At 47.9% G+C, this 22,092-nt stretch overlaps 1 protein-coding gene across 1 annotated transcript in view; it reads left to right on the top strand.

The window, feature by feature from the left end:
- Positions 1-13,074: 13,074 nt before the first annotated feature.
- CLIP2 (CAP-Gly domain containing linker protein 2) overlaps positions 13,075-22,092 on the top strand; it is a gene marked incomplete at both ends in the record, with an annotated part of 44,026 nt that continues 35,008 nt past the window's right edge. Inside the window, one exon of the mRNA XM_079545263.1 lies at positions 13,075-13,186. Coding sequence (XP_079401389.1) covers positions 13,075-13,186 — 112 coding nt within the window. The remainder of the gene's footprint in view (positions 13,187-22,092) is intronic.

Below are 22,092 nucleotides of genomic sequence, written 5' to 3'. Positions count from 1 at the left end.
CTGGTGTTAGAGAGCAGAGAATCAGAATTATTGTAGGGGAGCATAATATTTAGGTAAGCGACAGAGAAATTGTCAGCTCTTGAGAGATGCTCCATCCCTCTGCACTGGGAAATAAAATGAAAGGATGCTCCACTGCTTAGGCCATCTCCCACCTGCTTATTCATGATGGCAGAACATGCAATATTTCTGTTCCTTTTATTCCCCTAGGTACGTGTGCTCAGATCTGCAGCAGTCCAGAGAAGGACTTGGGAGCACCTCCTCTCCCAGCTCCCTTCTGGTGACACGCTGTCTCCATAGGCAACTACAGAGAAGAGACCAAACATCTTGCATCCACACCCGCAAACACCGACTGGGTTTGGATGCAGGGAAGATATCAGGAAGCTCAACGAGCTGGCAGTTGAAGCAGAGGCGTCGGTGTCGGGTGCTTCAGTTCTATTTTTGACTTGGACCAAGCATTTCTTTTCGATTCAGCTTTCCATCTGCAAGATGGGAAATAAGGCTGCTTGCGGGTGGATCGTTCTGCTGAGGGCAGGGCTGTCAGCAGGTGATGCTTTGTTGAATTCTGCTTTGTTCTGCTCTGCTTTGCTGCCCGCATCTCTGCTGTGCATTCCTGGGCTGAGGATGGAGAAGGGTCACAGCATCCAATGACAGAACTGATGTCAGGTGGGACTCTGCACTGTTATGGCACGGCCTGGGGCCTTCTGCTGCAGCATCTGAGGTGTGAAGGTTCAACTGCTGTCCTTTGGATGAGCCAGGGTGGCTGCAGGGCCAGAGAAGTACACTGAGTGGAGCCGCAGCCCTTGTGTAAAGCACTTTCATTGCTGTCCAAGGCACGGATTTGAGTTGGGAGACAGGCACGAGTGGTGGAATTACCATCCCTGGGGGTGTTCAAGAACAGTGGAGGCATGACTCTGAGGGACGTGGTCTGTTGGGCATGGTGGAGCTGGGCTGATGGCTGGATGTGATCTTAGTGGTCTTATCCAGCCCTCGTAATTCTATAACTCCATGGTCCAGCACCGTGTGCTTCCACCTGACGTCTCCAGCTCTGGGATTAGCAGCAGACAGGTGGTGAAGGCTAAGTGACAGCTATCAGCTCAGCCCTCCCTTCCTGCCTCTGAGTAAAGGAGCTCCCACATGCTGCAGGTGCCTTCAATTCACTGCGTTCTCCAGACCCCAGCAATTAGTCTTCCTCCTTTTTTTTCCAGGAAGTACCTCCAACTCCTCTCGTTCCTCTTGCACCAGTCACAGCTGCTAGAACACGACTTAAGGGAGCCTCTCCCTTCCAGAGCCCCAACCCAGAGCCGCATCTGCGCCGAGCGGAAGGTGAGACCCACGTTCGCTGTTTTTTCTCCCTGCTCTTTAAGGGCGCTCCAGCTCGCGGGCAGCCGCTCCCCCCGCTCCGCAGGAGCGCCGCTAGGCGGAGCGTTCCCTCCTCCCGCTCCGTTTCCGCCACGGTCGGGGCCCGACAACCAGCGGCATTTCGGTGTGGGGCGGCCCCGGAGCCGCCCCTTTGTTCGCGGGGCGCTGGGGCCGGGCTGCGCCCGCTGCGCCCGGCATCCTCCTTCCTCCTCCTCCTCCTCCTCCTCCCTTCTTTTTCCTCCCCCTCCTCCAATCATCGCAGCTCCCTCCGGCGCGCAGGGAGTGGCACGGCGGCCGCCCGGCAGGGCTGTGGGCTGCGGAAGGTAAGGGGGAACCGCGGGCTGGGGATGGGGGCAGCCCCAACAAAGGAGGGGCGGATGGATGGAAGGATGGATGGATAGAGGGATGGATGGAGGCTTAGGCTCATCTCCGGGGCTGGGCGCTGTCAGCACGGATCTGCCGCGGTGTAGCATTGTCCTTGGGTCGGGGAAGGAAAGGCACCGTCCTCGTTACGCGCTGTATGCCAGGGGCTGCGCTGTGCGCTCCGGGTGGGGCCGTGCTGCCGTCCTGCCCTGCTGCCGTGCTGAGCCCCCGCTGTTCGCCCACCTGGGAACGGCCCGAGTCCGGGCGGTGGCCCCGTGGCCCTGCTCAGCTCCGGTGCTGAGCGATGGAGGTCGGGGTGGGCGTCAGCATCGAGCGCCGAGCGAGTTCGAGCTTTGCAGCCGGAGGACTGTTTTTCTTTTGTCTCCGGCTGCTGGCTGGGCTGGGTCTCCCCGCTGCCTTTTTGTTCTGATATAACCTAGCTATCGACTAGGGCTGTAGGAGTGGCTGCGGTGGGATTATTTTTGTTTGCAGCAAGGAGATGTGTTCCTGTGTGCTGCTGGGGGATGGCAGCACAGATCTCGGACAGACCGGGCGGCTCCTTCGCCTCCTGGCCTGTAGCACCGAGCCGAGGGGGCCCGGGGCAGAGGCGTGGTGCTGTCTTGGGGTATTGGGGTGGCTGCAGCTGCTGTAGGGGAGAGCTGGGAGACAAAGCGCTGTCAGTGCTGCTCTGTGTCAGTCTCAAAGGGCCACAAAGCCCAGCTTGGGAGCAGAGCATCCTGCTGGAGCGGATGGCAAGTTTCACTGCTGCTGGCTTGAAGGTTTTCCATGGGGGGGTGACTGGTGTTTCGAGAATGGGTTGGTGCATGGCTGTGTGTATTCAGGGTGGATATACCTGCATAGATATGGCCAGGTTTGTCGGCTTTGTCCCTTTTCCTACCCATGCTGGGTAGTGTTCTCCTACCCAGCGGTGCTTCAGGGCCTCTTCAGCCCCCCTGCCCTGCTTGGGAGGGGATGCTTTCAGCATAATGCAGCCCCTTGCCTTGAGTTTAACTTGGGTCGTTTTAAGAAATGACCTACCTGCTGCTAGAGCCTGCTGGGATGAAGGAGGAGCTGCATGCTGGCAGAAAGGTGCCAGCAATCCCAGGGCTTCAAAGCACAGCGCTGCCTCGAAGTGCTGGCACCAATTGCTGCAGCTTGGCAGAGGCTGCACTGCAACCAGTTTGTTTCAGCAGCACATGTGTGCATGGCATGCCTTCAGTTAAGGGAAAACCTGAGTGTTCAGAGGTGCTTTTAGGGTAAGCATAGCCTGGGTTGCCTGCTGAGGCTGACGGCTGTGTCTGGTGTTCTTCTTCAGCCTCCTGCTGCCTGTGGCCCTGGAGGTGCCATTATTTAGACCAGCAAGGAACATTCCTGGTGCTCTTCCTCTTTTTCAGAAGAAATGATGAAGAACTTGGAGGGGTTTCCCAGTGTGGAGGGATGTGTAAGGGTTTGTACCCTGCGCATCTCTGGGTGGTGATATGGGGAAGGGTTTCACTTCCTGAGGTTGCTGGTTTTATTTTGCAAATGCTTTCTCTATTCGTGAAAGTTGAGAGAGAACGAGAATATCTCATATTCTTGTCATGATCCTGATGAGGACAAGAGGCAGCCTATAAAGCAGGCTCCAGATGCACGCTGTTGGTACTGCTTTCTAGAGTGCATGGCTGCATCGATACAGTGAGTTACAAAGCTGAGGGAGAGCCCATGTACAGGCATTGGAACCTGAGCATGACTTGTTGCTCACCTGCATCAGACATTGGTGTGGGCTTAGCTCAGAGATTTCTGAAAAAACAGACAGTAGCAATGCCTTGTGACCTGTTTTCCCCTCTGTCTCCCAGGGGAGCACAAGAGCAGCCATGCAAGCTGCTGATAAGGGACAAGCAAGTGCTTTCTGCTGCTGTGTTAGATGGCTGGCAGTGCCTGCCTGTTGTATCACTGCTTGGTGTGACTGGGAACGTGGAGTCCAGCAAGACTGGGGCCTTGTAGTACACCTGGCCTTCTGACACCTAAATCAGAGCTGCTGATAAAGAGGGCAGACTGCCAGAGGTCACTCTGGGAGCCCACAGTGAACACTTTGTTGAGCTGTGGTGCAAAATGGGACAAATCCAAATCGCTTTATTCATGTTTGGGTTTAACTTCTCACTCTCGTATTGCTGTAGCTAGCAGTGGAAAAATGACTTCACTGCATGTGACTGAGTCTGGCACCTTCACATAATACTTAGTGCTATTCCTGAAAAAAAAAAGAAAAAAAAAAAACCAACAAAAAAACCCAAAGAAACCTCACTTTAACAAAAAAAAAAAAAAGCAGGATTCCTGCATCAGGCTGTGTGGAGATGATTCCCTTGACGTGGCACCGTTCTTCATTTTCTGAAGGAGTGAGATGGTGTCCATAAAATAGCTGTGGTTGCTTCAGACTGGGCGTAAGCCAAGAAGTGTGTGCAGAGAAATAGCACTGAGCATTGTCGGGTTTTGCTATCAGTTCTGGTGTGATGGGGTCCAATGTGATGCTGACTTGAATTGGGCGACTTGTTTATTTTGGGAGCTCGTGTTCTCAGCTCTAATGCTAACTCCCTGGGTGACTCCATCTGTGCCTGGGGCAGCCAACTGGTAATGTTTAAGAAGCATTTATACTCTGTCTATAATCAATCAGAATGACTTCGCAGGTCTTTCGTGTGCTGATAGAGGAGGGGAGTGATTCATCCCCACTATGTGATCTTGGGAAAATCCTTTCCATCTCTCTGTCAGCTCCTCTCGACTGCGTGGTGTAGTGACTCTCACTGCTTTGAGGTCTGAAGATGAAAATTGTGGGTGTTGCATATCCAGACCTCGGGGTTGAGGTGCTTTTAATCCTTCTCCTGTGCTCCCCCATGCAGTTACTTTAAGGAAGATAATGCAAGTAAAAGTGTATTGCTTGTCCCACAGCTCTTTTTGGGAATCCAATTGGATTTTACTGAACAACTGGTGTAGTGCAGGGAAATCATGCATGGGTATTGGTTACACCAGAGGGAACTGACTGAAATCTGGGGTGATGAAAACCCCACGGGGTGATCTGACCCATCTGTCTGTCCCAGGTCCCTTTTGCTGGCTGATCTGTTCTTCTTCCACTGACATATTCCTCCCCCGTTATTTATTGCATCATGTTTCGGGAACGCTTGTGTCTGCCAATTAGTGCTGGAAACTTTTCAGCAGTGCTGCCAGGCGGGGAGCAGCCGTTTGTTTCAGCAAGCAGTGCTTTCCCAGCCCTGCAGATGCTCCCATTCACAACCTGCAGTCACATCCCTGCAGCAGAAACTGTCCTGGGTGTTGCTACAAGCCCTGGGAAAGGAGGCTTCTCCTGGAAGGTACAGAGGGGCAGCTGTGCCGTGGCACGAGTTTCATGGGCTCTTTAGCCTCGTGTTTGCCTGCTGGGCAGTGTTTGTGATGCTGCCTCTGGTCAGCCCCCTGCATGAAGCCCATCCTGGTGGTGGAAGTGCTGCTAACTATATTTAGCTGATAGCTGTTTGTTTTATAACACTGAGGTCTGTGCAAACTGGAGTAGGTCAGCTTGCAACCTTGAATAAGTATTCCTATTTCTCTGGACTTTTTTCCAAGATTGACAACTTTGTGGGATGTTCTAGATGGTGATCAATCCACCAGCCATTGCTAACGGAGGTTTAATGATAGACAACATGGCACAAACACGGAATTACAGGGATTTTTGCCTTTTTTGTGCTTGGTTGTGTCTTCTGCTAAGCTGAACCTGCTTAATCACCTGCTGTCAGGACTTCCCAGAGCACAAGTTTCTGATGTTGGAGCTTTACAGTTGTGTTGCTTACGTGTTCCCTTTGAAGCACTATGGGAACCCCATTGGCCAAGTCTGTGAGATGTCTCAATCCATGAGATTAAACAGCCGTTTTGTGGCAGTTTGTTTGCTGTTGGGAGGAATAGTAACATCTGGTGTTAGGAGCATCTAAATCTGAAATAAGGTTATGTGTTATTACTTTCAGCACACAAATGTGGAAATGTCAGCCCGATGGATGCTCTTGGGTGGGTGATTGTATGGCTCAGGTTTATGGAATGCCATGATATATTCTGCCTTGGGGTGCCAAAAATGGAGAGTGCCCTTTCTAGAAGAGGTAACAACTTGGTTTTTACTCTTCCTTTAGGGGTGAAACAGGACCAGACTGGGTTAGAGATGTTGTGCTATTACTCTGCGTTATAATCTGCTCAGGCTGTTGCCTGTAGCCCCTCTGTGCTTGGTTAGATATGATTATATCTTGGTCTGCTTAAGAAATCACAGCTGTGGTCCTGCCCAGCCACCCAAAGCTCTCAAGTCAAACCTCCCCCATGTAAGGCAGTGGGCAGCCATCCCGTGTCTGTGTGTGGCTCAGAGCCTGAAGGCACCAGGCTGCAATCTCAGTTTCTTTGCTCCTGGTACAGTCTGAAGTCAATGATAAATTGCAAGGTGTGGTGCAGGGCAGAAGAAGACGATGTAGCAATGCTGTCTGATAAGGATCCGATTGGATCCAGCTTGATCAAAAATCATAATCATTTTTGCATTGATAAGAACGGGAAATGATAGAACCATAGAATGTCCCAAACTGGAAGGGACCCATAAGGATCATCAACTCCTGGCTCCACCCAAAATTTGGATAAGAATTTGAGTAAGAGGTGATGCGTTGTGTGCTGTGATGTTTGTGAGCTACCTGAGCTCCTGGCTCTTCTGAGTGCTGTTGTGCTGGGGTTGCAGGTAATGAAGTAGGAAGCTCTGAGCAATGCACACTGGCCAACACAGAGCTGTTACCAGCCTCCTTGTCCCCACTACTGGTTCTGTTGGGAGTTGTGTAGATGGTGGTGCCAGCTGTGGTCCAGACAAGTTGTAGTGCTTGATAAGGTTGGGAACAAAGGTGCTATCAGTGTGTGTGGCGTGGGGTCAGCTTCAGGGTGAGGGAGGAGAAGGATGCTGCAGGGAATACCTCCAGCACTGCCCCAGTGCTGCCAGCACAGGGATGGAACTCTGGGTGTAAACCTGATTTCCAGTGAATAACAAATAAGGTGTCAGGGTGAACTTTAATGCTGTATTAAATCAAGGACTCAACAGCAGGGAAATCCGTGAGTTCAGCTCCTTCTGCGGGGCTGAGTTATGGCAGCACTTATTGGGTCCAGTCTGAATTGCTGTGTTATCAGCTCTGTCCCTGCAGGATGGCAGCTCTGCCATCTCCGTGTGTGTCATTCCTTTCCCACATGAGCGATGTTGTGTTGCTGTCCTGTTACTTCTGTAGGACACTGACCCCTCCTCCAGGGCTTAACACCTGGCTGCAGGAACTCCTGCAGGTCCCAAACCTTCCCCACAAATTGGGGATGGTTCTGCTCTGTAATAAATATGGAGTTGTTGCTATCTGCAGTGCCACTCTTCATTGGATGTTCTGCCATAGGAGGAGCTGAGCTCACCAGCACACCCAGAATGACTCCAGTGGAGTCGATCACCTCAGGTCTCACTTTGTGGTTTTTAGTTATAGAACGCAGTGGGATGCTTTTATACATTCCTCCTTTAATAACCTTTGTTTTACCACTAAAACAAAGTGGTAAAACAGAGTGATGAGTCTATTGGAGTGCTTAGAAGTGGTTTTAAAAAGGTGTGAAGGCTTTAAATGAAAGGCCTGCAGGCTTTCCCTTTGCATTCTGTGCCAATTATTACAAAACTTGAGTGAGGAAGTAAACTCAACACAGGGTTGTCTTTGATGTTAATCACCTTTGGAGATGTGAGGAAAACTGATGTTAACCATGGAACTTTCTGGCTGAGGATCCTGGTGAGTTCTGCAGCATGGGAGCAGATGGCAGGGGATGCCATGGCTCTTCCCCATATCTGATGGCGATACAGTGCTTTCATTCCTAAGGCACTCTGCCTGCTTCTCTATGGGAGGAGGAAATGTTTTCTTGGGAGAGGACTCTGACCTTAATTAAGGATGAGTCTCTTATTTCCTCTATGCTTCAGTGAAACGGAAGGATTTAACCCTAATCCAACACGTGCTGCAGAAATAGGTTTCTGATTGCTTGTTGGAAGCAGTAACTAATCAGAGAAGTGCGAAGGGATGGGATGATTGCCTGAGATCAGATGGGGCATCAGAAGGAATTAAAAGATAAAACCCCCCTTTCTTCTCAGCATAAGCTTTTCTCTTCTAGCAGAGCTGCAGTTTGGCTTTATCAGATCATGGTGTTTGTGTGTTCTGGATTCGTTTCCTGTCCCTTTTGCAGACCAGACTCAAACCGTTCAGTCTTTGGGGTTTTGCTTTCAAGGCAAAATTCTTCTCTTAAACCTTCCCCTTCATCTTTTCAGCACAGCCAGCATGAGCCTATGGCACCAAATCTTAACCTCTGCTTGCCTGTGGTATGCAGGGAAACGGGCAGCAATGTAATGATTCTGAGCTTGAGCTTTATTGCATGAGATTCTCAATTTTCTGGGGGGAACGGAGTGCAGAAAAGCTTGAAAGCATGAAGTGAATGTAGCACAAATGCCTGGAAACAAGAAATGAAGCAACTTTACATACATTTAATAGATACCACTACCTTTAGGCCAGTGGTGGTTTTGTATAAGGTCTAATAAATGAATACAACACTGAAAGCTTTTTGCCTTTATCTTTTGTGCTTACTGAAGTGGTGAAGAGCTCCTTCAGGTGGACCCCCTCCTTTTGTAGCAATTGAGTTTCAGGGATGCTCTGGGCTCTGTTTGCAGCATTGGCACTGACTAGTGCTGGAGGTTCCTGCAACCAGTAATGCTATGGGCAAACCCAGAAACCTGCTGAAGGTCTGAGGCACAAAGCCAGGACATAGGTAGAAAGTTTGGGTCCTGCATTGATGCTCAACTCTCCTGGATGTGCATGCAAGGGATATGTCCAAACCCAGGTGCTGCTGAGCTCAGCTGTGTGATGTTTGGCATCATATGGGGTTGTTTCTCTTTCCTTCCATTTCTCCATATGGAATTGCTGTTATTACCTTATCAGCAGCTGAAGGTGGAATTCCTGGACTTCCCAGGCTTTGTCTTTATTATTAATGTAAGAATCTCTGTGAACACAGCCACGCAACTGCATCATGCTATAGCAGCCCTGAAAATGGCTGAAACTCTTTGTGTTCCTCCTGCCTGTATGTGTGCTCCCATGGGGCTGTGTACAGAACCCCTGGGGTTCCCCATCCTCAGCGTTCATATGCAGAAAGCTGGCTGACTGTTTGAAATAACACACAAGCAGTTGTGTCACAAAACATCATCTGAGATGGAAGTGGGTAAAAGCAGGCTTCATTGTGCAAACCTTTTTGTATCCAAATAATTGCTTTAGGAATTGCTGATAATGTGCATCAGTCAAGATTGCCTTAAACAGAAGTGTTGTACTGCTTGTCTGCGCTCTGTCATTCAATTCCCATGCAACACAGCAACCATTGTTTCCTTCAGTATGATAACTGGATGCTTTACCTTCTCCTATGGGTCTGGGTCTTAGAAAAGCTGTATGCATCACTGACTGTAAATTTAAATCTGCAGGCAAGGAATCAAATTTTGCAAATTCAGAAAATTAGAAACCTCAGTTTTCGAACTTAGACTTTGAGCTGTGTACTTAATGTTAACAAAACAACTCCATATTTCTCTATAAAACACGGTAGGCATTGATCCATTCCAGCAGTGCTCAGGCACACCAGCCTGAATTCCACTTGAATCTGTATTCAGCACAGAGTCCCTGTGCTGTGTGTAAATTCTTCTTACATCCAGATCCATCCAGAAGGCAGCACCAGCCACAGGATGGGACTTGGGCCAACTCAGTCTGTCTGGAAACCTGTTCCTGTGCTGGTGGTTTTGTACGTGGAGGTGAACAGATACTCATGAGAGTTTCCTTCTAGGGAGCGTGCTGGGTTTGAAGATCTGCTTTGTTGGTGTGGCCGTCTTGAATGGGATGGTGTGGATACCCATTTGCCACATGCAGCGTGCCTTGCTGAGGGTAGAAGGGATTGGTAAAGCAGAAAAACTTGAAGATGAACCTTTCTCAGCCTTGGTAATATAGGTTTTGTTTCCAACCCCCCTACCCTATTGGAGAAATAACTGAGATCTCAGCACCTCCTGCCGTTTCTATGTATTTGATGTATGCTTTTATGATGCCTGGCCCTTCTTGCAGGTACTTCATGTATCCAGTTCTATTGCTGCTGGTGAGAGTACATCTGCATTTAGCTGAGAGCTGTTTTCCTTGAATCCGAGCCTGGGTGACTCAGATTTGGCCGTCTCCTTTTCCAATGGAAAGATGGAGAACAGAATGTTTTGGTCATTTGGAGCAGCTTTTGCATTGTGCATTCCTGGGATGGTTTTTTGTTGTGGGAACACACAAAGACGTTCATCCTGGTATGACAAGACTGCAGGAAGAATCCAGTGGAGATCATGAAGACCTTTGTAGTCTGCATCGTTTTTGAGGAAGAAGGAAAAACAAAATAAGCTGAACTGGCCCCTGAGTGTTGATAGGGGCAGATATTTTTAGATATTTTTGTGGTGGCTTTTTTTTTTTTTTTTTTTAACCTTGTGGCAGGGGAAAATCTCATTTCTGTGAATATTAAACTGGAATATTAAACCTGGGCAGATGATACAAGGAATAGGAAAAAATGGCTCAAGTTTTTCTTACGTGCCATACAACAGCATGTTTGTGCGTGTTCAGAACTGTGCTAAGAGCGCCTGTTGGGGTGCTGAGGACGCAGTACAGAAGCTCAGAGCAAGTTGTTATCTCTAATGGAGCAGGACAGTGCCCTGTGGAGATGCTGGCCAACGTCCCAGCCTGAGATGTGAGTGCAGGATGAAAGCTGCATTGCTTGGGTCTTAGAATAGTAGGATGATTGGGTTTGAAGAGTCCTTAAAGATCATCCAGTTTCACCCCCACGCTGTAACAGGGTTGTCCCCCAGCAGATCAGGTTGCCCAGGCCTGTGTTCCACCTGGCCTTTTGAATGCTCCCGAGGGTTGGGCATCCACAGCTTCTTTGGGCAGTCTGTTCCAGTGCCTCACCATTATCTGAGTAGATATCTAACCTCTGTTTCCAGTGTTTTAGCTTAAAGAGGCTTAGATGGCTCAGAGCAGCTTGGGTGAGGATAATGACCTGATGGTGTAACTCAGGAGTGCCCAGACTGAGGTACTGGGGTTGCACACAGGGTGGCACTTTGGGCATTTATTGATTTTGTTGTGTGGCCTGGAGCCCTATGAGTATGGATGTACATGGACTGTATAGTAGAATAAAAGCAGCTCTGTGTTTGCAGGGTAGCTTAATTAGCAGCCCATGGAGTTCTTCATCAGTATGTTGGAAGCATGTGTTCGCATCAGCGTTTCTGGCAGAAATGTAATGCAATGGGAATGCACTTCCTCTTATTCCCTCCCACCCCAATAAATAAAATCCAATCCACCTGATGAGGAAGGCTTTGAGTATCTCCAGAGAAGGATATTCGCCCACCTCTATGGGCAGCCTGTTCCAAGGCTCTGTCACCCTCACAGTAAAGAAATATTTCCTCATCTTCAGATGGAACTTTCTGTATTCCAGTTTGTGCCCCTTGTTCTGTCACTGGGTGCCATTGAGAAGTGCCTGGCCCCATCCACTCAATTCCTGCTGTTTGGATATCAATAAACACTGATGAGATCCCCTCTCCACCTTCTCTCCTCCAGGCAAACAGCCTTTCCCCATACAGGAGATGCTCCAGGCCCACATCATCTTTGCATTCACTCCAGCAGTTTCATGTCTGCCTTGAACTGAGGAGCACAGAACTGCACACAGCACTCCAGATTTGCCCTCCACAGAGCAGAACAGAGCAGAAGGATCACCTCCCATGCCCTGATGGCCACACTCCTTTAATACACCCCAAATATCTTTGACCTTCATGGCCACCACGGCACCCTGCTGGCTCCTGGTCACCCAGATCCCTCTCTGCTCCCTCTCTCCTTAGTCTCCTTTTGTTATTCTCTCATCTCTAACCCAGTGTGGGATGGCTGACTTACTGCTGAAACACTCTTTGGTGTTTCAGCATTCCAGGAGATTTCGGGAACAGTTTTGGAATTTTTCCTTTTTTCTTTTTCCCATCTGTGTGCCTGTGGTTCACCCTGGAGAGCTGCCAGCCCTCCCCTCGTGCCTGTGCTGGGATCCTTACTCACTCCTTAATCACTTCCCATCCTGGCCATTGCACTTCTCCCCTCACAGCATCTGTAAGACTTTGCTCCGTCAGTTCTCTCCAATGATGCAGACACAAGGCTGTCTCATCCCACAGCCCAGACCTGGGTGTCCTCATCTCCTGGCTGCGCTGCTGTTCCCTTTGCAGTTTGTTGCCATTGTCCCTGTCTCGCTCTGCAGCCATCTTTCTCTTGTATCTCTGTCTCCTGTCTCCTTCTGCCCACATCCCTGCTCAATCAGCCAACCGTAGCTTCCTTTTTGCTGATAGTCTCAATTTTTTGATTGTTTTTCTTTACCCATTCGGAATGTTTTTGCATTTTTTCAGCAACTTAGTCATTTCCTTTCCTTTTTTTTTTTTTTTTTTTTTTTTTTTTTTTTTTTTAATTGCCATCAAACTTTTTGCTTGAAAAGTTCAGTGCTTGTTAATGCTGCGTAGTCACATTTAGATGTCTTATTCCCTTTGCCTTCCCCTTTGGGGGAAGCCTTGTTTTCTCTACCAAGGTTGGAGATTTATTCTTAATGGAAGGAGCTAAAAGCCCAGTTATGAACGTTGAACCTCCTCCGTACTCCTCGTGTTGGTTTGAAGGAACTGCCCTGAAGTTGTGTGAACATGGGGAGATGCAATGAGGTGTAGTGCCACGGGGTTGTAATGCTGCTTTGGGAAGGCCCTTGCAGAACAGGAGAAGTGGATCTTGGCTAACTGACCTAGAGAGGGCATGGGTTGATGGTTGGACTAGATGATCTTAATTGGTCTTTCCAGCCTTAATGATTGTGTGATTCTAATGCATGAGATGAGACTTTAGGATTTAAAGAAAATCAGCATTCCCAAACTGAATTTGAATTCTTGTTTGGTTCTGAGAATCTTCTGCTCTAACCTAGGTCTCCAGGCTGGAAGTTACTTAGCGAGATAAAGGAAAAGGCTGTAACATAAAAATAGGAGACAAAGAAAATCTCCCTCATTTTACAGGTGCAGAAAAGAAAGATCATATCACCCACGTGAAGCTGGGCACTGCTTTCTGCAAGCCTGCTCGTGCTCTCCCACCCATTGTCTGTCTTATTTCTCAATAATCTGACTTCTGTGCTCTTCCCCCCTAGGTCTGTGGCGATGGAAGAAGAGACCCAACATCGAGGAGCCTGAATGCTGACAGCAGGACAGCACTTGGAGACACTGGTAGCACCACCTGAGATACAGAGGCAGCAACCATGCTGAAGCCAAGTGGACTTAAAATCCCTGGCAGGGCAGTGAAGCACTCCAGCCCAGTGGGACGAGCATCAGGGACAGCAGCGGCGACTGTCACCACTGGTACAAAGGAAGGTAGGAACTCCCTCAGTGGGGTCAATGAGCTGAGCCAAGTGACGGCCAGGTTTAAAGGCAAAGACCCAGTGGTGCTCAGTAAGGTGAGAAATCGCTCATCTTGTAAGGAGGCTGATCTTGAGCGTGGGTCAAAACAAATATGAACAAATATCCTCCCTCGTCCAACTGATGTCTCCTGTCTGGATCGTTTAGGTATGGGTGTGATTGCTCTGGCAGTTGGAGATGGCCACAAAGCATGGGATTGCCAACATGCATAGCCCCCAACCCAAGTTTGGGCAGATTTTGGTTGACAGTGGTTTTTTAGCCAAAAGGTTGCACTGGTGTGGTGCTGCGAGACAGAGAGGGAATTGTATGTGTCCTACATTCATTAAAATCTAAGAGCTGGTAATACTTGTGCAGATGGGAACCTCACCCTGGAACGCCTTAAACACTGTCCTATAGCCATTGCTTCTGGCCTGTGGCAATGTTTTAGTGAGAACCAGGCACTGAAGGTAATTTGCCCTGCGCTAGTTATCTCAGATTAGTGCCTTTGTTTCAGTAGAACCATTGGAAGCACTGGGATATCAACAGTGATTTATCTAGACACACACATACATGTCTTATTGTCCATTTATCTATATCCAGGATATACAGAAGCTGTACAGACTGCTGTATAAATTACACTTCAAAAGGGTTTGAGTGTTGTTTAGCATTTTCTTCTGGCTGTTTTGACTGCTGTGGTTTTTGTTTTGCTTTGTGAGGTATGTGGGGTCTTTGCATGGAATGCCTCTGCTCAGTGTTGAGCAAATTTGGCTGTGTTTTGCTGTCACGTGGCAGGGGCTGTGCTCTGCTCATGGGCATTCATCATCTCTGCTGTTCTTAATTTGAACAGTGTTTCAGAACCACAGTTTTAACTTTAACTGGCAAGGTGTTGTTTGAGGGGCTGGTGACCACATGAGATTATGGGCTGAAGTAGAGATCATTCCCTACAATGGGAATGTAACATCACTGTTGTTTCTCAGCTGGCGACTTGACTCTACTGGTTCTTAATACTAGAGTCATTTGTTAGTTTAGCATCCAAATCAAAGAAAATAAAAGCCTCCTTGTCTGTTTCCTAGAGGGATGCTCAGGTTGACAAAGGAAATTCTTAGGGTAAGGATTATGTGTTTATTTTGAAGTTGTTCCCCAGATTCATTTCTGTATTTCCCCCACTTTTTTCTTCTTGCTGTATGTCTGTAGCTGAGAAATGAACTCTGAGGACTCTAAGTGACTAGTTACCACTGGGTGTGAATCTCTCAAGGCACAGTGGATTGATAGTTGTGCATGGTGTGGAGCTGCTTTCAGTTGGTTTTTATCCTAAGAAAAGCTGATGGGGCAGACCCCAAGGCCTCTCTCTTCCCTCTGAGGCTTTGCACAGAAGCATCCCAGCAAACACAGCATGTGTGTTGCAGGGTGAAGGAGTCATTGCAGAGAGCAGCACTGGGGGCTGATGGGACTGCTGTGCTGAATGCAGCACTTGTTTGCTGCAGCCTTTGTGCCTTGTTCAGCTACAGCACTCTGCCAGCATGGGATGCTCAGCACAGCCTGGGGCAGAGTCATCGCTGGGTGGCAGGGCCCAGCCATAGTGCAGGCAGTAATGGGGGGAAGAAAGAAGTCTCCTAAGCTTGAAATGCAATTGTAAAAGAGAGCCACAGATCTGTTAAAGTGCAGAATTAAAATGCATTAGTGCAAAATAAAATGCAGTCTGTTGGCTCTGAGCTGCCTTCAGTAACCTGGGGCTGGCTCAGGAAGATCCTGCACATGGATTGATCCAAATGGGCAATGAAGAGAAGGTGTTCGTTCTTCAGTTGTACCTGAGAGTTGTCAGAAACCATTTGCTGCAAACATATATTGAGAAGCTTCAACTCTTCCTTGTGCCTTCCCCTGAGCCCATCAGTCTTGTCTTGTCTTGAAATAGTGGTAGGAAACATGCTGTCTTTTATTCTTTGACCGGAATATGCAGAGGTGCTTTGGTTGCTTCTTTTCTACTATTCTGTTCACATTCTTCTGTAGAAAGTCAAGAGTCTCTCATCCATCTCTCATCTCTTCCTTTTCCAGGCAGTGGAGATGTACCTTGCTGAGTGCTTCCATGTACTCCTGACAGCTTATATAACACAAAATATGATTGATAGAAACATGAGGTGTGTGTATATTCACGGCTTTGTGTCTTTGTGAAGACCCCATATGACAAAGTCATAGCATGTGCGGAAGAATGGGCATGGCATATCTGAGTTTTGCCCTGGACACTCTTACTCTGGTTCCACAGTTTCTTACCGCCTCTCTGTCACTGAACTTTCTCAGTGTGGAGATTTACTGCATCTCCTGCCTGATGTGATGCTTGGGAAGGTCTGAGGGCTTTTTGTGGTCTATTTAAGTTGGAGCTAAATGGGTATTTCCACTGAAAGTCAGCAGGAGAGAGGCACCTGGCATGGGCTCTTGGAAAACGTCCGCCTCAATGAGTGGTGTCCGTGATGACTCTCCCCCTCCCTTTCTCTTCCATAAAGCTGAAACAATGGAAAAAATAAGTTTTACTTTGTTCTGGTAACTGTTTTTCTTAAAACCAGACTGAAAATTCATCTCTAGCTGTGTGAGGACAGCAGATTTCAACATGTGTTGGCCTATTCTCTATGCTTCAACTAAAGAACTTTACTGCCTTCAACCCTGCATGTAAGCAAAGTTTCTGTGCAAAAGGTGTGGGACACTCTAAAGGGCTCGATATGTCATTTGGATTTCTTTTTCTAAAAAAGCTCATAGTCTTATTTTCTACCCCACCCCCTCCTGGGAAAAGCCTGCTTTTGCCTGGAGCTGCAAAATGGAGAGAGAATGGAAGCTGTGATGAATGGGCCCACACAGCCTCCAGCTGGTGGAACAGGTGAAGGGAATGCTGGAGCCAGCTGATGGGAAAGGCTTTCCTCTCCAACCAAGCTGCTGTACTGCTGCTCTGAGTGCTTTTGTCTGCTTTGTGAGGTTCTTAAATCTCTTCTTCAGTCAAAGAATGTTGGCAGAAGGGTGGTGGAAAAAAGGAAAACCAGTATATGTAGACAGCATTGGATGAGAATGGGACAATCCTGGTAGAGGCAGAGCAGCCCACACCAGTGTCTTTGTCTGCAAGACTGAAGTTCATCCAGTCTGAGCCTGGTGTAGATGAGCTGTACTTTGCTGGTAGCTGTGATGGAGTTAGATGCAGCAACAGTGCTTGCTTTGGGCTGTGTGATCAGAGGTTTGGGGTCTTTAGAGCTGTTGTTACCATTCCTTTTTGAGAAATCGTTGTTTGGTGGTTTTTTTGTTCATCTAAACAGGATTTCTCACTGTTTTAGTTTAGGCTTTTTATTAAGCTGCAAGAAGAAGGGCTATTTTTTCTTGCTCACCAATTTATTAATTCTCACTTTGAAATAAATGTGAAAGACACAAAACTACTGTTTTGTCTGAAACACAATCAATGTGGTTGTGGTGCCCCGAGCAGCTGACTGACCGGCACAGACAGAGGGAGCTGACATTCGTCTATTCAAAACTTTGTGGCTCTTGATTAATATTAAACTTAGGGTGTTGTGCACTGGTAAATTGGGAGAAATGGCTCCATACCATGGGGCTGAGCCTGCTATTATCATAGAACCTTAGAACGGCCTGGGTTGAAAGGGATCACAATGGTCATCTTGTTTCAACCCCGGCTCTGTGCAGAGTTGCCAACCACCAGACCAGACTGCCCAGAGCCACATCCAGCTTGGCCTTGAATGCCTCCAGGGACCAGCAGACATTTGGTTTTGACACTTTGGTTCTGCCCTCAATTAAATCCATGCTGCAAGAGTGAATGGATGTTCGTGAGTTAGATCAGCAGCCAGTACACAAACACTGGTGATGCAACAGTCAAGTTTGATTGGGCTTTGCTTTATCTTCATGGGTCTGTTGAACTTGTAATTTCTAGGTTAGGTGCTGCAGCATCAACAGATATTTATCAGTCTGTACTAACAGCCACGTTTCCAGCACACAGCATTCACCTGCTCAGGAGTTACCTGGAAGAAAACAGCTCTATGCTTTCAAGTGTTGCACAGAAGAAAAACTGCAGATGAGTATTGATGGTTTGTTAATTTAGAACCTGACAGAAAGAGGTGGCTGCTAAGAGTGTTTGGAAAGTTGATAGGGAATTGATTATGGGATGCTTATGAAGGTTGTATTCAGCTTAGTGCAGGTGTTTGTGATGCAGGAGGGGGGGATGCCTTGCAGTACGTTATCCCCTGCTCCCATTCTGCTTTCCGTCTTGAACAAGGGAGGGACCTTGGGAGCTCCTTTCCCAAGAAGGTGATTTGGTGCATGCCAACCAATACAAAAGGCCATTGAATCTATCTTGGTTTAATCAGCTTTGCAGATGACATTTAGAGATGACTGAGAGTCTGATTTTAATTGTCTTAACTGTGAGATGCTCTTAGTGGGATTTGATGTAGTTAATCCTTAAACATTCAGTGCACCCACTGCAGAATGAGATGTGAGCACATGCTGAAGGCATATAGAGGTTGGATGCCCTCCTGCTCCCTATCAGCAGCTCCTTGCAGGACACCATGGAAGGGAAATCTGCTTCCCACAGATGTCCAGCCTATGGGGGTTTGGCTATAATGAACCAAATCCTATTCAACTTTTTTGCTTTACTGAATCATCTGAGCGCTGGAGTGATGTAAGAGCAGGCAATGTGCATTATGTATCTGGAGAAAGCCCTGTGCCCAGTGTCTGTGCTGGAGCCAGAGCTGAATGAGGCTCTCCCAGTCCCTGTGATTTAACCTTTCTTTCCCCTACTGGGAAGGATTCAATGATCTTCGTGGTCTTTCCAACCTTAATAAGGGTATGATTTGGTTGTTAGCAGTAGGGACACTCCACGTGGCTGCTCAGGTTTTGTATCCTGTGAGTCAGCATCCCAAATTGCACACACGCAGCAGACTGGACTCAGTCTGATTGTCAAGTAGTTATTGCTTGTGATGGAACAAGATGGGCTATTTTCCGGTGCCTTCTCTTCTGGAGTTCGTTGGCAATGAGCTAATTCCATCACTTTTGAGTGAATGAGCCCTTCTGCACACACCTGCTTGAGCAATGTGCTGCTTGGCTGCTCTTCTCCCATTTGCTGTAGGAGCAGCAGCAAAGCCCATTTGAATGGATTTTGCATGGGAACAATGCCTGAGCAAAAATCCTGCACTTGAAGGCTGGTGAGTTCAAAACTCTGCTGGTTGATTGCTTGGCCACTCTTTGCAGTGTTTGGTACTGAAGATAAATTTCTGCAGTTTTGAAGGTGTCCTGAGACCGCTCCTCTCTCTGAGCAGCCGCCAGAGCTGTGCCTGGGAAACCATTTATACATGTCTCATTAAAGACCCGTGTCTGCCTCTCTCCTTGTTTTTTTGCCATTGGATCAGCTCACTGAGAGCAGCTGTCTGCACTTCTGCAGCAGCACCTCCGGAACTGAGCTCCTGCCTTACAGATTCCCACAGCCGAGGAAATCACAGACAACTGCATGGACACGTGTGCAGGGCATGCAGGCATTGTGCTGAGCTCAGTCCCGAGCTTTTGCACGCTCATGTGAAAAGGAGAGTCTCTAGGAAGCCACACTTGTGCTGGAAGCTGAACTTGCAGCAGTGCCACTGGGCAGAGGGGTGTGCGCACCAGTGATCTGGGGACGGCGGTGTCACCGTGCATTGCTCGAGTGGCCCCCATCAGGAACCCCCTGCAAATTCATCTCAAGTAAGTGCATCCACCACGCTGTTCTCATGGGATATTGTGGCCCTGTGCTTTCTAGCTGCTTTCTGACTCTCCCAGCGTGTAGTTCTTAAGGGTTTGCATCCCAGGGATCTGGGTAGGGTGACTGCTTTGAGGGGTTTGGGGATGGGGCGTGTTGAGTCTTTACAGCTAAGTGCTTTTTCTAAATGGCAAACTGTATTTTCTGTTAGGATCAGCTGTAGTCGATAAAGCAAATAATGCTTCCAAGTGGAGCGTTCCAATTAGCGATTTTTGTTATTTTCTTAGGAAAGAATGAAGCCTGTGTGATTCAGTACACCGTGGATTACTTTAGCCCTAGGTTGTCAAATGGGTCTGTGGTTTATTTCTGGAGGCTGGGGAGGGAGGCATGGGTGCTCCATTCCTTCTGAAAGAGTGGTTGGGCACTGGCAGAGGCTGCTGGGGAGTGGGGCAGTCAGCGTCCCTGGAGGTGTTCAGGAGCATGGAGATGTGGCACTGATGTGGGCAGTATTGGTGGTAGGTGGTGGTCGGTCTGGATGATCTTAGAGGTCTTTTCCAGTGTTAATGACTCTGATTCTGTCAAACCTAAAACACCTTTAATAGTCTGGGATTTTTGTTTGCATTCTTTTCCAGGAAAACAGGGTGCTGTTGCAAAGGGATGTGATAGATGGATTCTGTTTTCAGGCTGGAAAATATCACATAGCAGATTGAAGTACAAATGTTGAAAGAATATACTTAAGGTTTTAAAAATAATAATTATGTAAAAAAATAACACTAATCTGGATGAATAGATCCTTCCATATGCTGCAAGCTAATTACCACTCAGTGAAAGAAATTGTGTGCATGTTTTGCTAGTCACTTCCTTTGTGCCCTGTGCTGCCAAGAAGGGTCTGCTAAATGTATTTTCTTGAATACCATTGTTTATACAAAAAAAAAAAAAAAAATCTGGGCATATAACAAATACCTTCTCCCAGTTTAAGAACAGCCAGCCTGATGTTATCTGATCTAGTGTAGCTGTTATGAACTCAGAGTTCCAGCACTGCTGTCTCCAGTGGGCACTGGGAATGCTTGTCTCGCCCATGGGAGAGCAGCTTTCGTACCAGCCACCTCCTGAATGAGACCTTTATGTGAATGCCTTTGTTCAGTATGTCTGTCTGAGGTTCAGTGCCCTCCCAGCTGCCTCCCAAAGACAAATATCGGCCTCAATGGGCACCTCCTTGCATTCAGAGCAAATCCACTTTGCAGCAGTTCCCATTTGCTGTTCCTTGCTCATTCATAGTTCCCATTTGGTTTCTTATTGTCCTCCTTCTTTTCCTCCTTCTTTTCCTCCTCCTTGCAGACTTTTTTTCTAGGTATCATTGCCTGTGATGTGGAAATTTGCATCAGATCTTGATATCTGCACAGTGGGGCTTACTCCAGGGAACAGCAGGGACGACAGATTTTCAGGGTGCCAGATGCAGAGTTCATCTCCATGCCAGCCCTTACATTCGTGTCCCGTGAGATAAGCCATTATAGACCCAACTTTTCAGCTTTGAACTTGGAAAGCTTTCAGTCGTTGTTTCCCAGTCAGCCATAAATCTCCAGGGCTGCTTCCTCCCACAATGTGCTGCCAGGCACTCGGCCGTTCCCTGTAAAGCATTGCAGCCATCCTCTTCCCTCTTTCTTTCTTCATTCTCCCACAGCTTGAAAAGGCCGTGATAAATCTTGCAGGAAACAGCTGCTTCGTCGATGTGCTCAATAATTGGAATTTGGGTAGAGCAGTGTGGGCTGGGTTTTGCTTGGCTGCCAACAATATCACTTCTGTGTCTTCCAAGCTGCTCTGATCCCTCTGTGGGAACCTGGAGAACCACTGTGAGCCAAAGGAAGCTGTGCGGCAGGTTGGACCCCTTGTTTCTTGCCTGGACAGACAACAGTGTATTCAGCAGGGGCTGAGGCCTCTCTGAAAACTGGTGCTCTGGACTGCCCTTTGGTCCATGGCTGTATGGAAGCTTTCAGCCAACCATGCCCAAGCCATGGCTTGCAGTCTGCCACCAGTGAGGTGGTTTCATTTCAGCAGTGATGATGGTCAGTCACCTCCACGTATTTTTTTACAAGCAAAAAGGAAGGGCTAATGGTAGTGAAAATAGCATTTTGTAACTGAGAATGTTACTATCAGAGTTCTTGTGCTCTTTGTAGTTGTTGTCATTTCCATGGAAAAAAAAAAAAGGCATTACTTTTGGAGCAACCTACATATATGCAGCCCAAGACAATTCCTCTTCACTCAGTGTGGCCCAGGCAGGCCAAAAGGTTGGGCACTCATGCTCTGGGCTGTGACCATTGATTGGGGAATTGGTGTCACGCTGTGCATGGAGGTGCTCCCCAGCCACACAGCCCAACACCCTGTAGCCTATCTATAGCTCTAGATATATGGGCTGATTTTTGGGTGGTCCTGTGTGCAGCCAGGAGTTGGATTCAATGATCCTTATGGGTCACTTCCAACTTGGGGTGCTGTATGATCTGTCAGGTTAAGCTAGTGTTGTGTTAGGTGCAGATCTATTTGTTTGCCTGGTGGTTGGGAACAATCGAACCCAACAACAAGAAAAACTCTGGCAATTAAAATGTTGAAGGAAAGCCCTCTCTGGGGGCACTGTATAGCTATGTTATGAATATAGTGCATTTTCTCCCTTCTTCCCTCCCTTCCTGGCACAAGACACTACTCTGGGATATCTTTCTTTTTTTCTTTTTCCCTCTTTTAAGCCCAATGTGCCTCCATTTTATCAATTAGCTGCCTGTCTCCCGATTCCCATGGCAACACAACAGGCTGTTGAGTTTCTGGTGCTGTTGGCAGTCGGGGTGCCTGGCATGCATCGCGGGAGCCGTGAGATGACAAAAGAGTTCTGCAGGGAGTAGGAAATACATGGGTAATGCTCACTGTGCACTGCTCCTCATGCTAAACTACTTCTCTTTCCCTCTCCCTCCTCCCCTTCCAAAAAAAGTTTCCTTTCTCTTTGTTTCAGTTACACAGTGATAAGGAATGAGTGTCAGAAGACATGGATGTGTTGGAGGGCGTGCGGCTTTGGTGGGTATGGATGGCACTCATAGCACGAGGCTGTGTGTGTCATTGGGATCTTGCTGTGAAAGTTATCCCTGCTGATGCTGGAAAGAGATGGAAAGCTGAAGCAGAAGGCAAGGAGCAG

This window comes from Tetrao urogallus (genome assembly GCF_951394365.1).
Source record: "Tetrao urogallus genome assembly, chromosome: 20".
Lineage (NCBI taxonomy): Eukaryota > Metazoa > Chordata > Aves > Galliformes > Phasianidae > Tetrao > Tetrao urogallus.
This window is presented reverse-complemented; position numbering and strand designations above follow the sequence as displayed.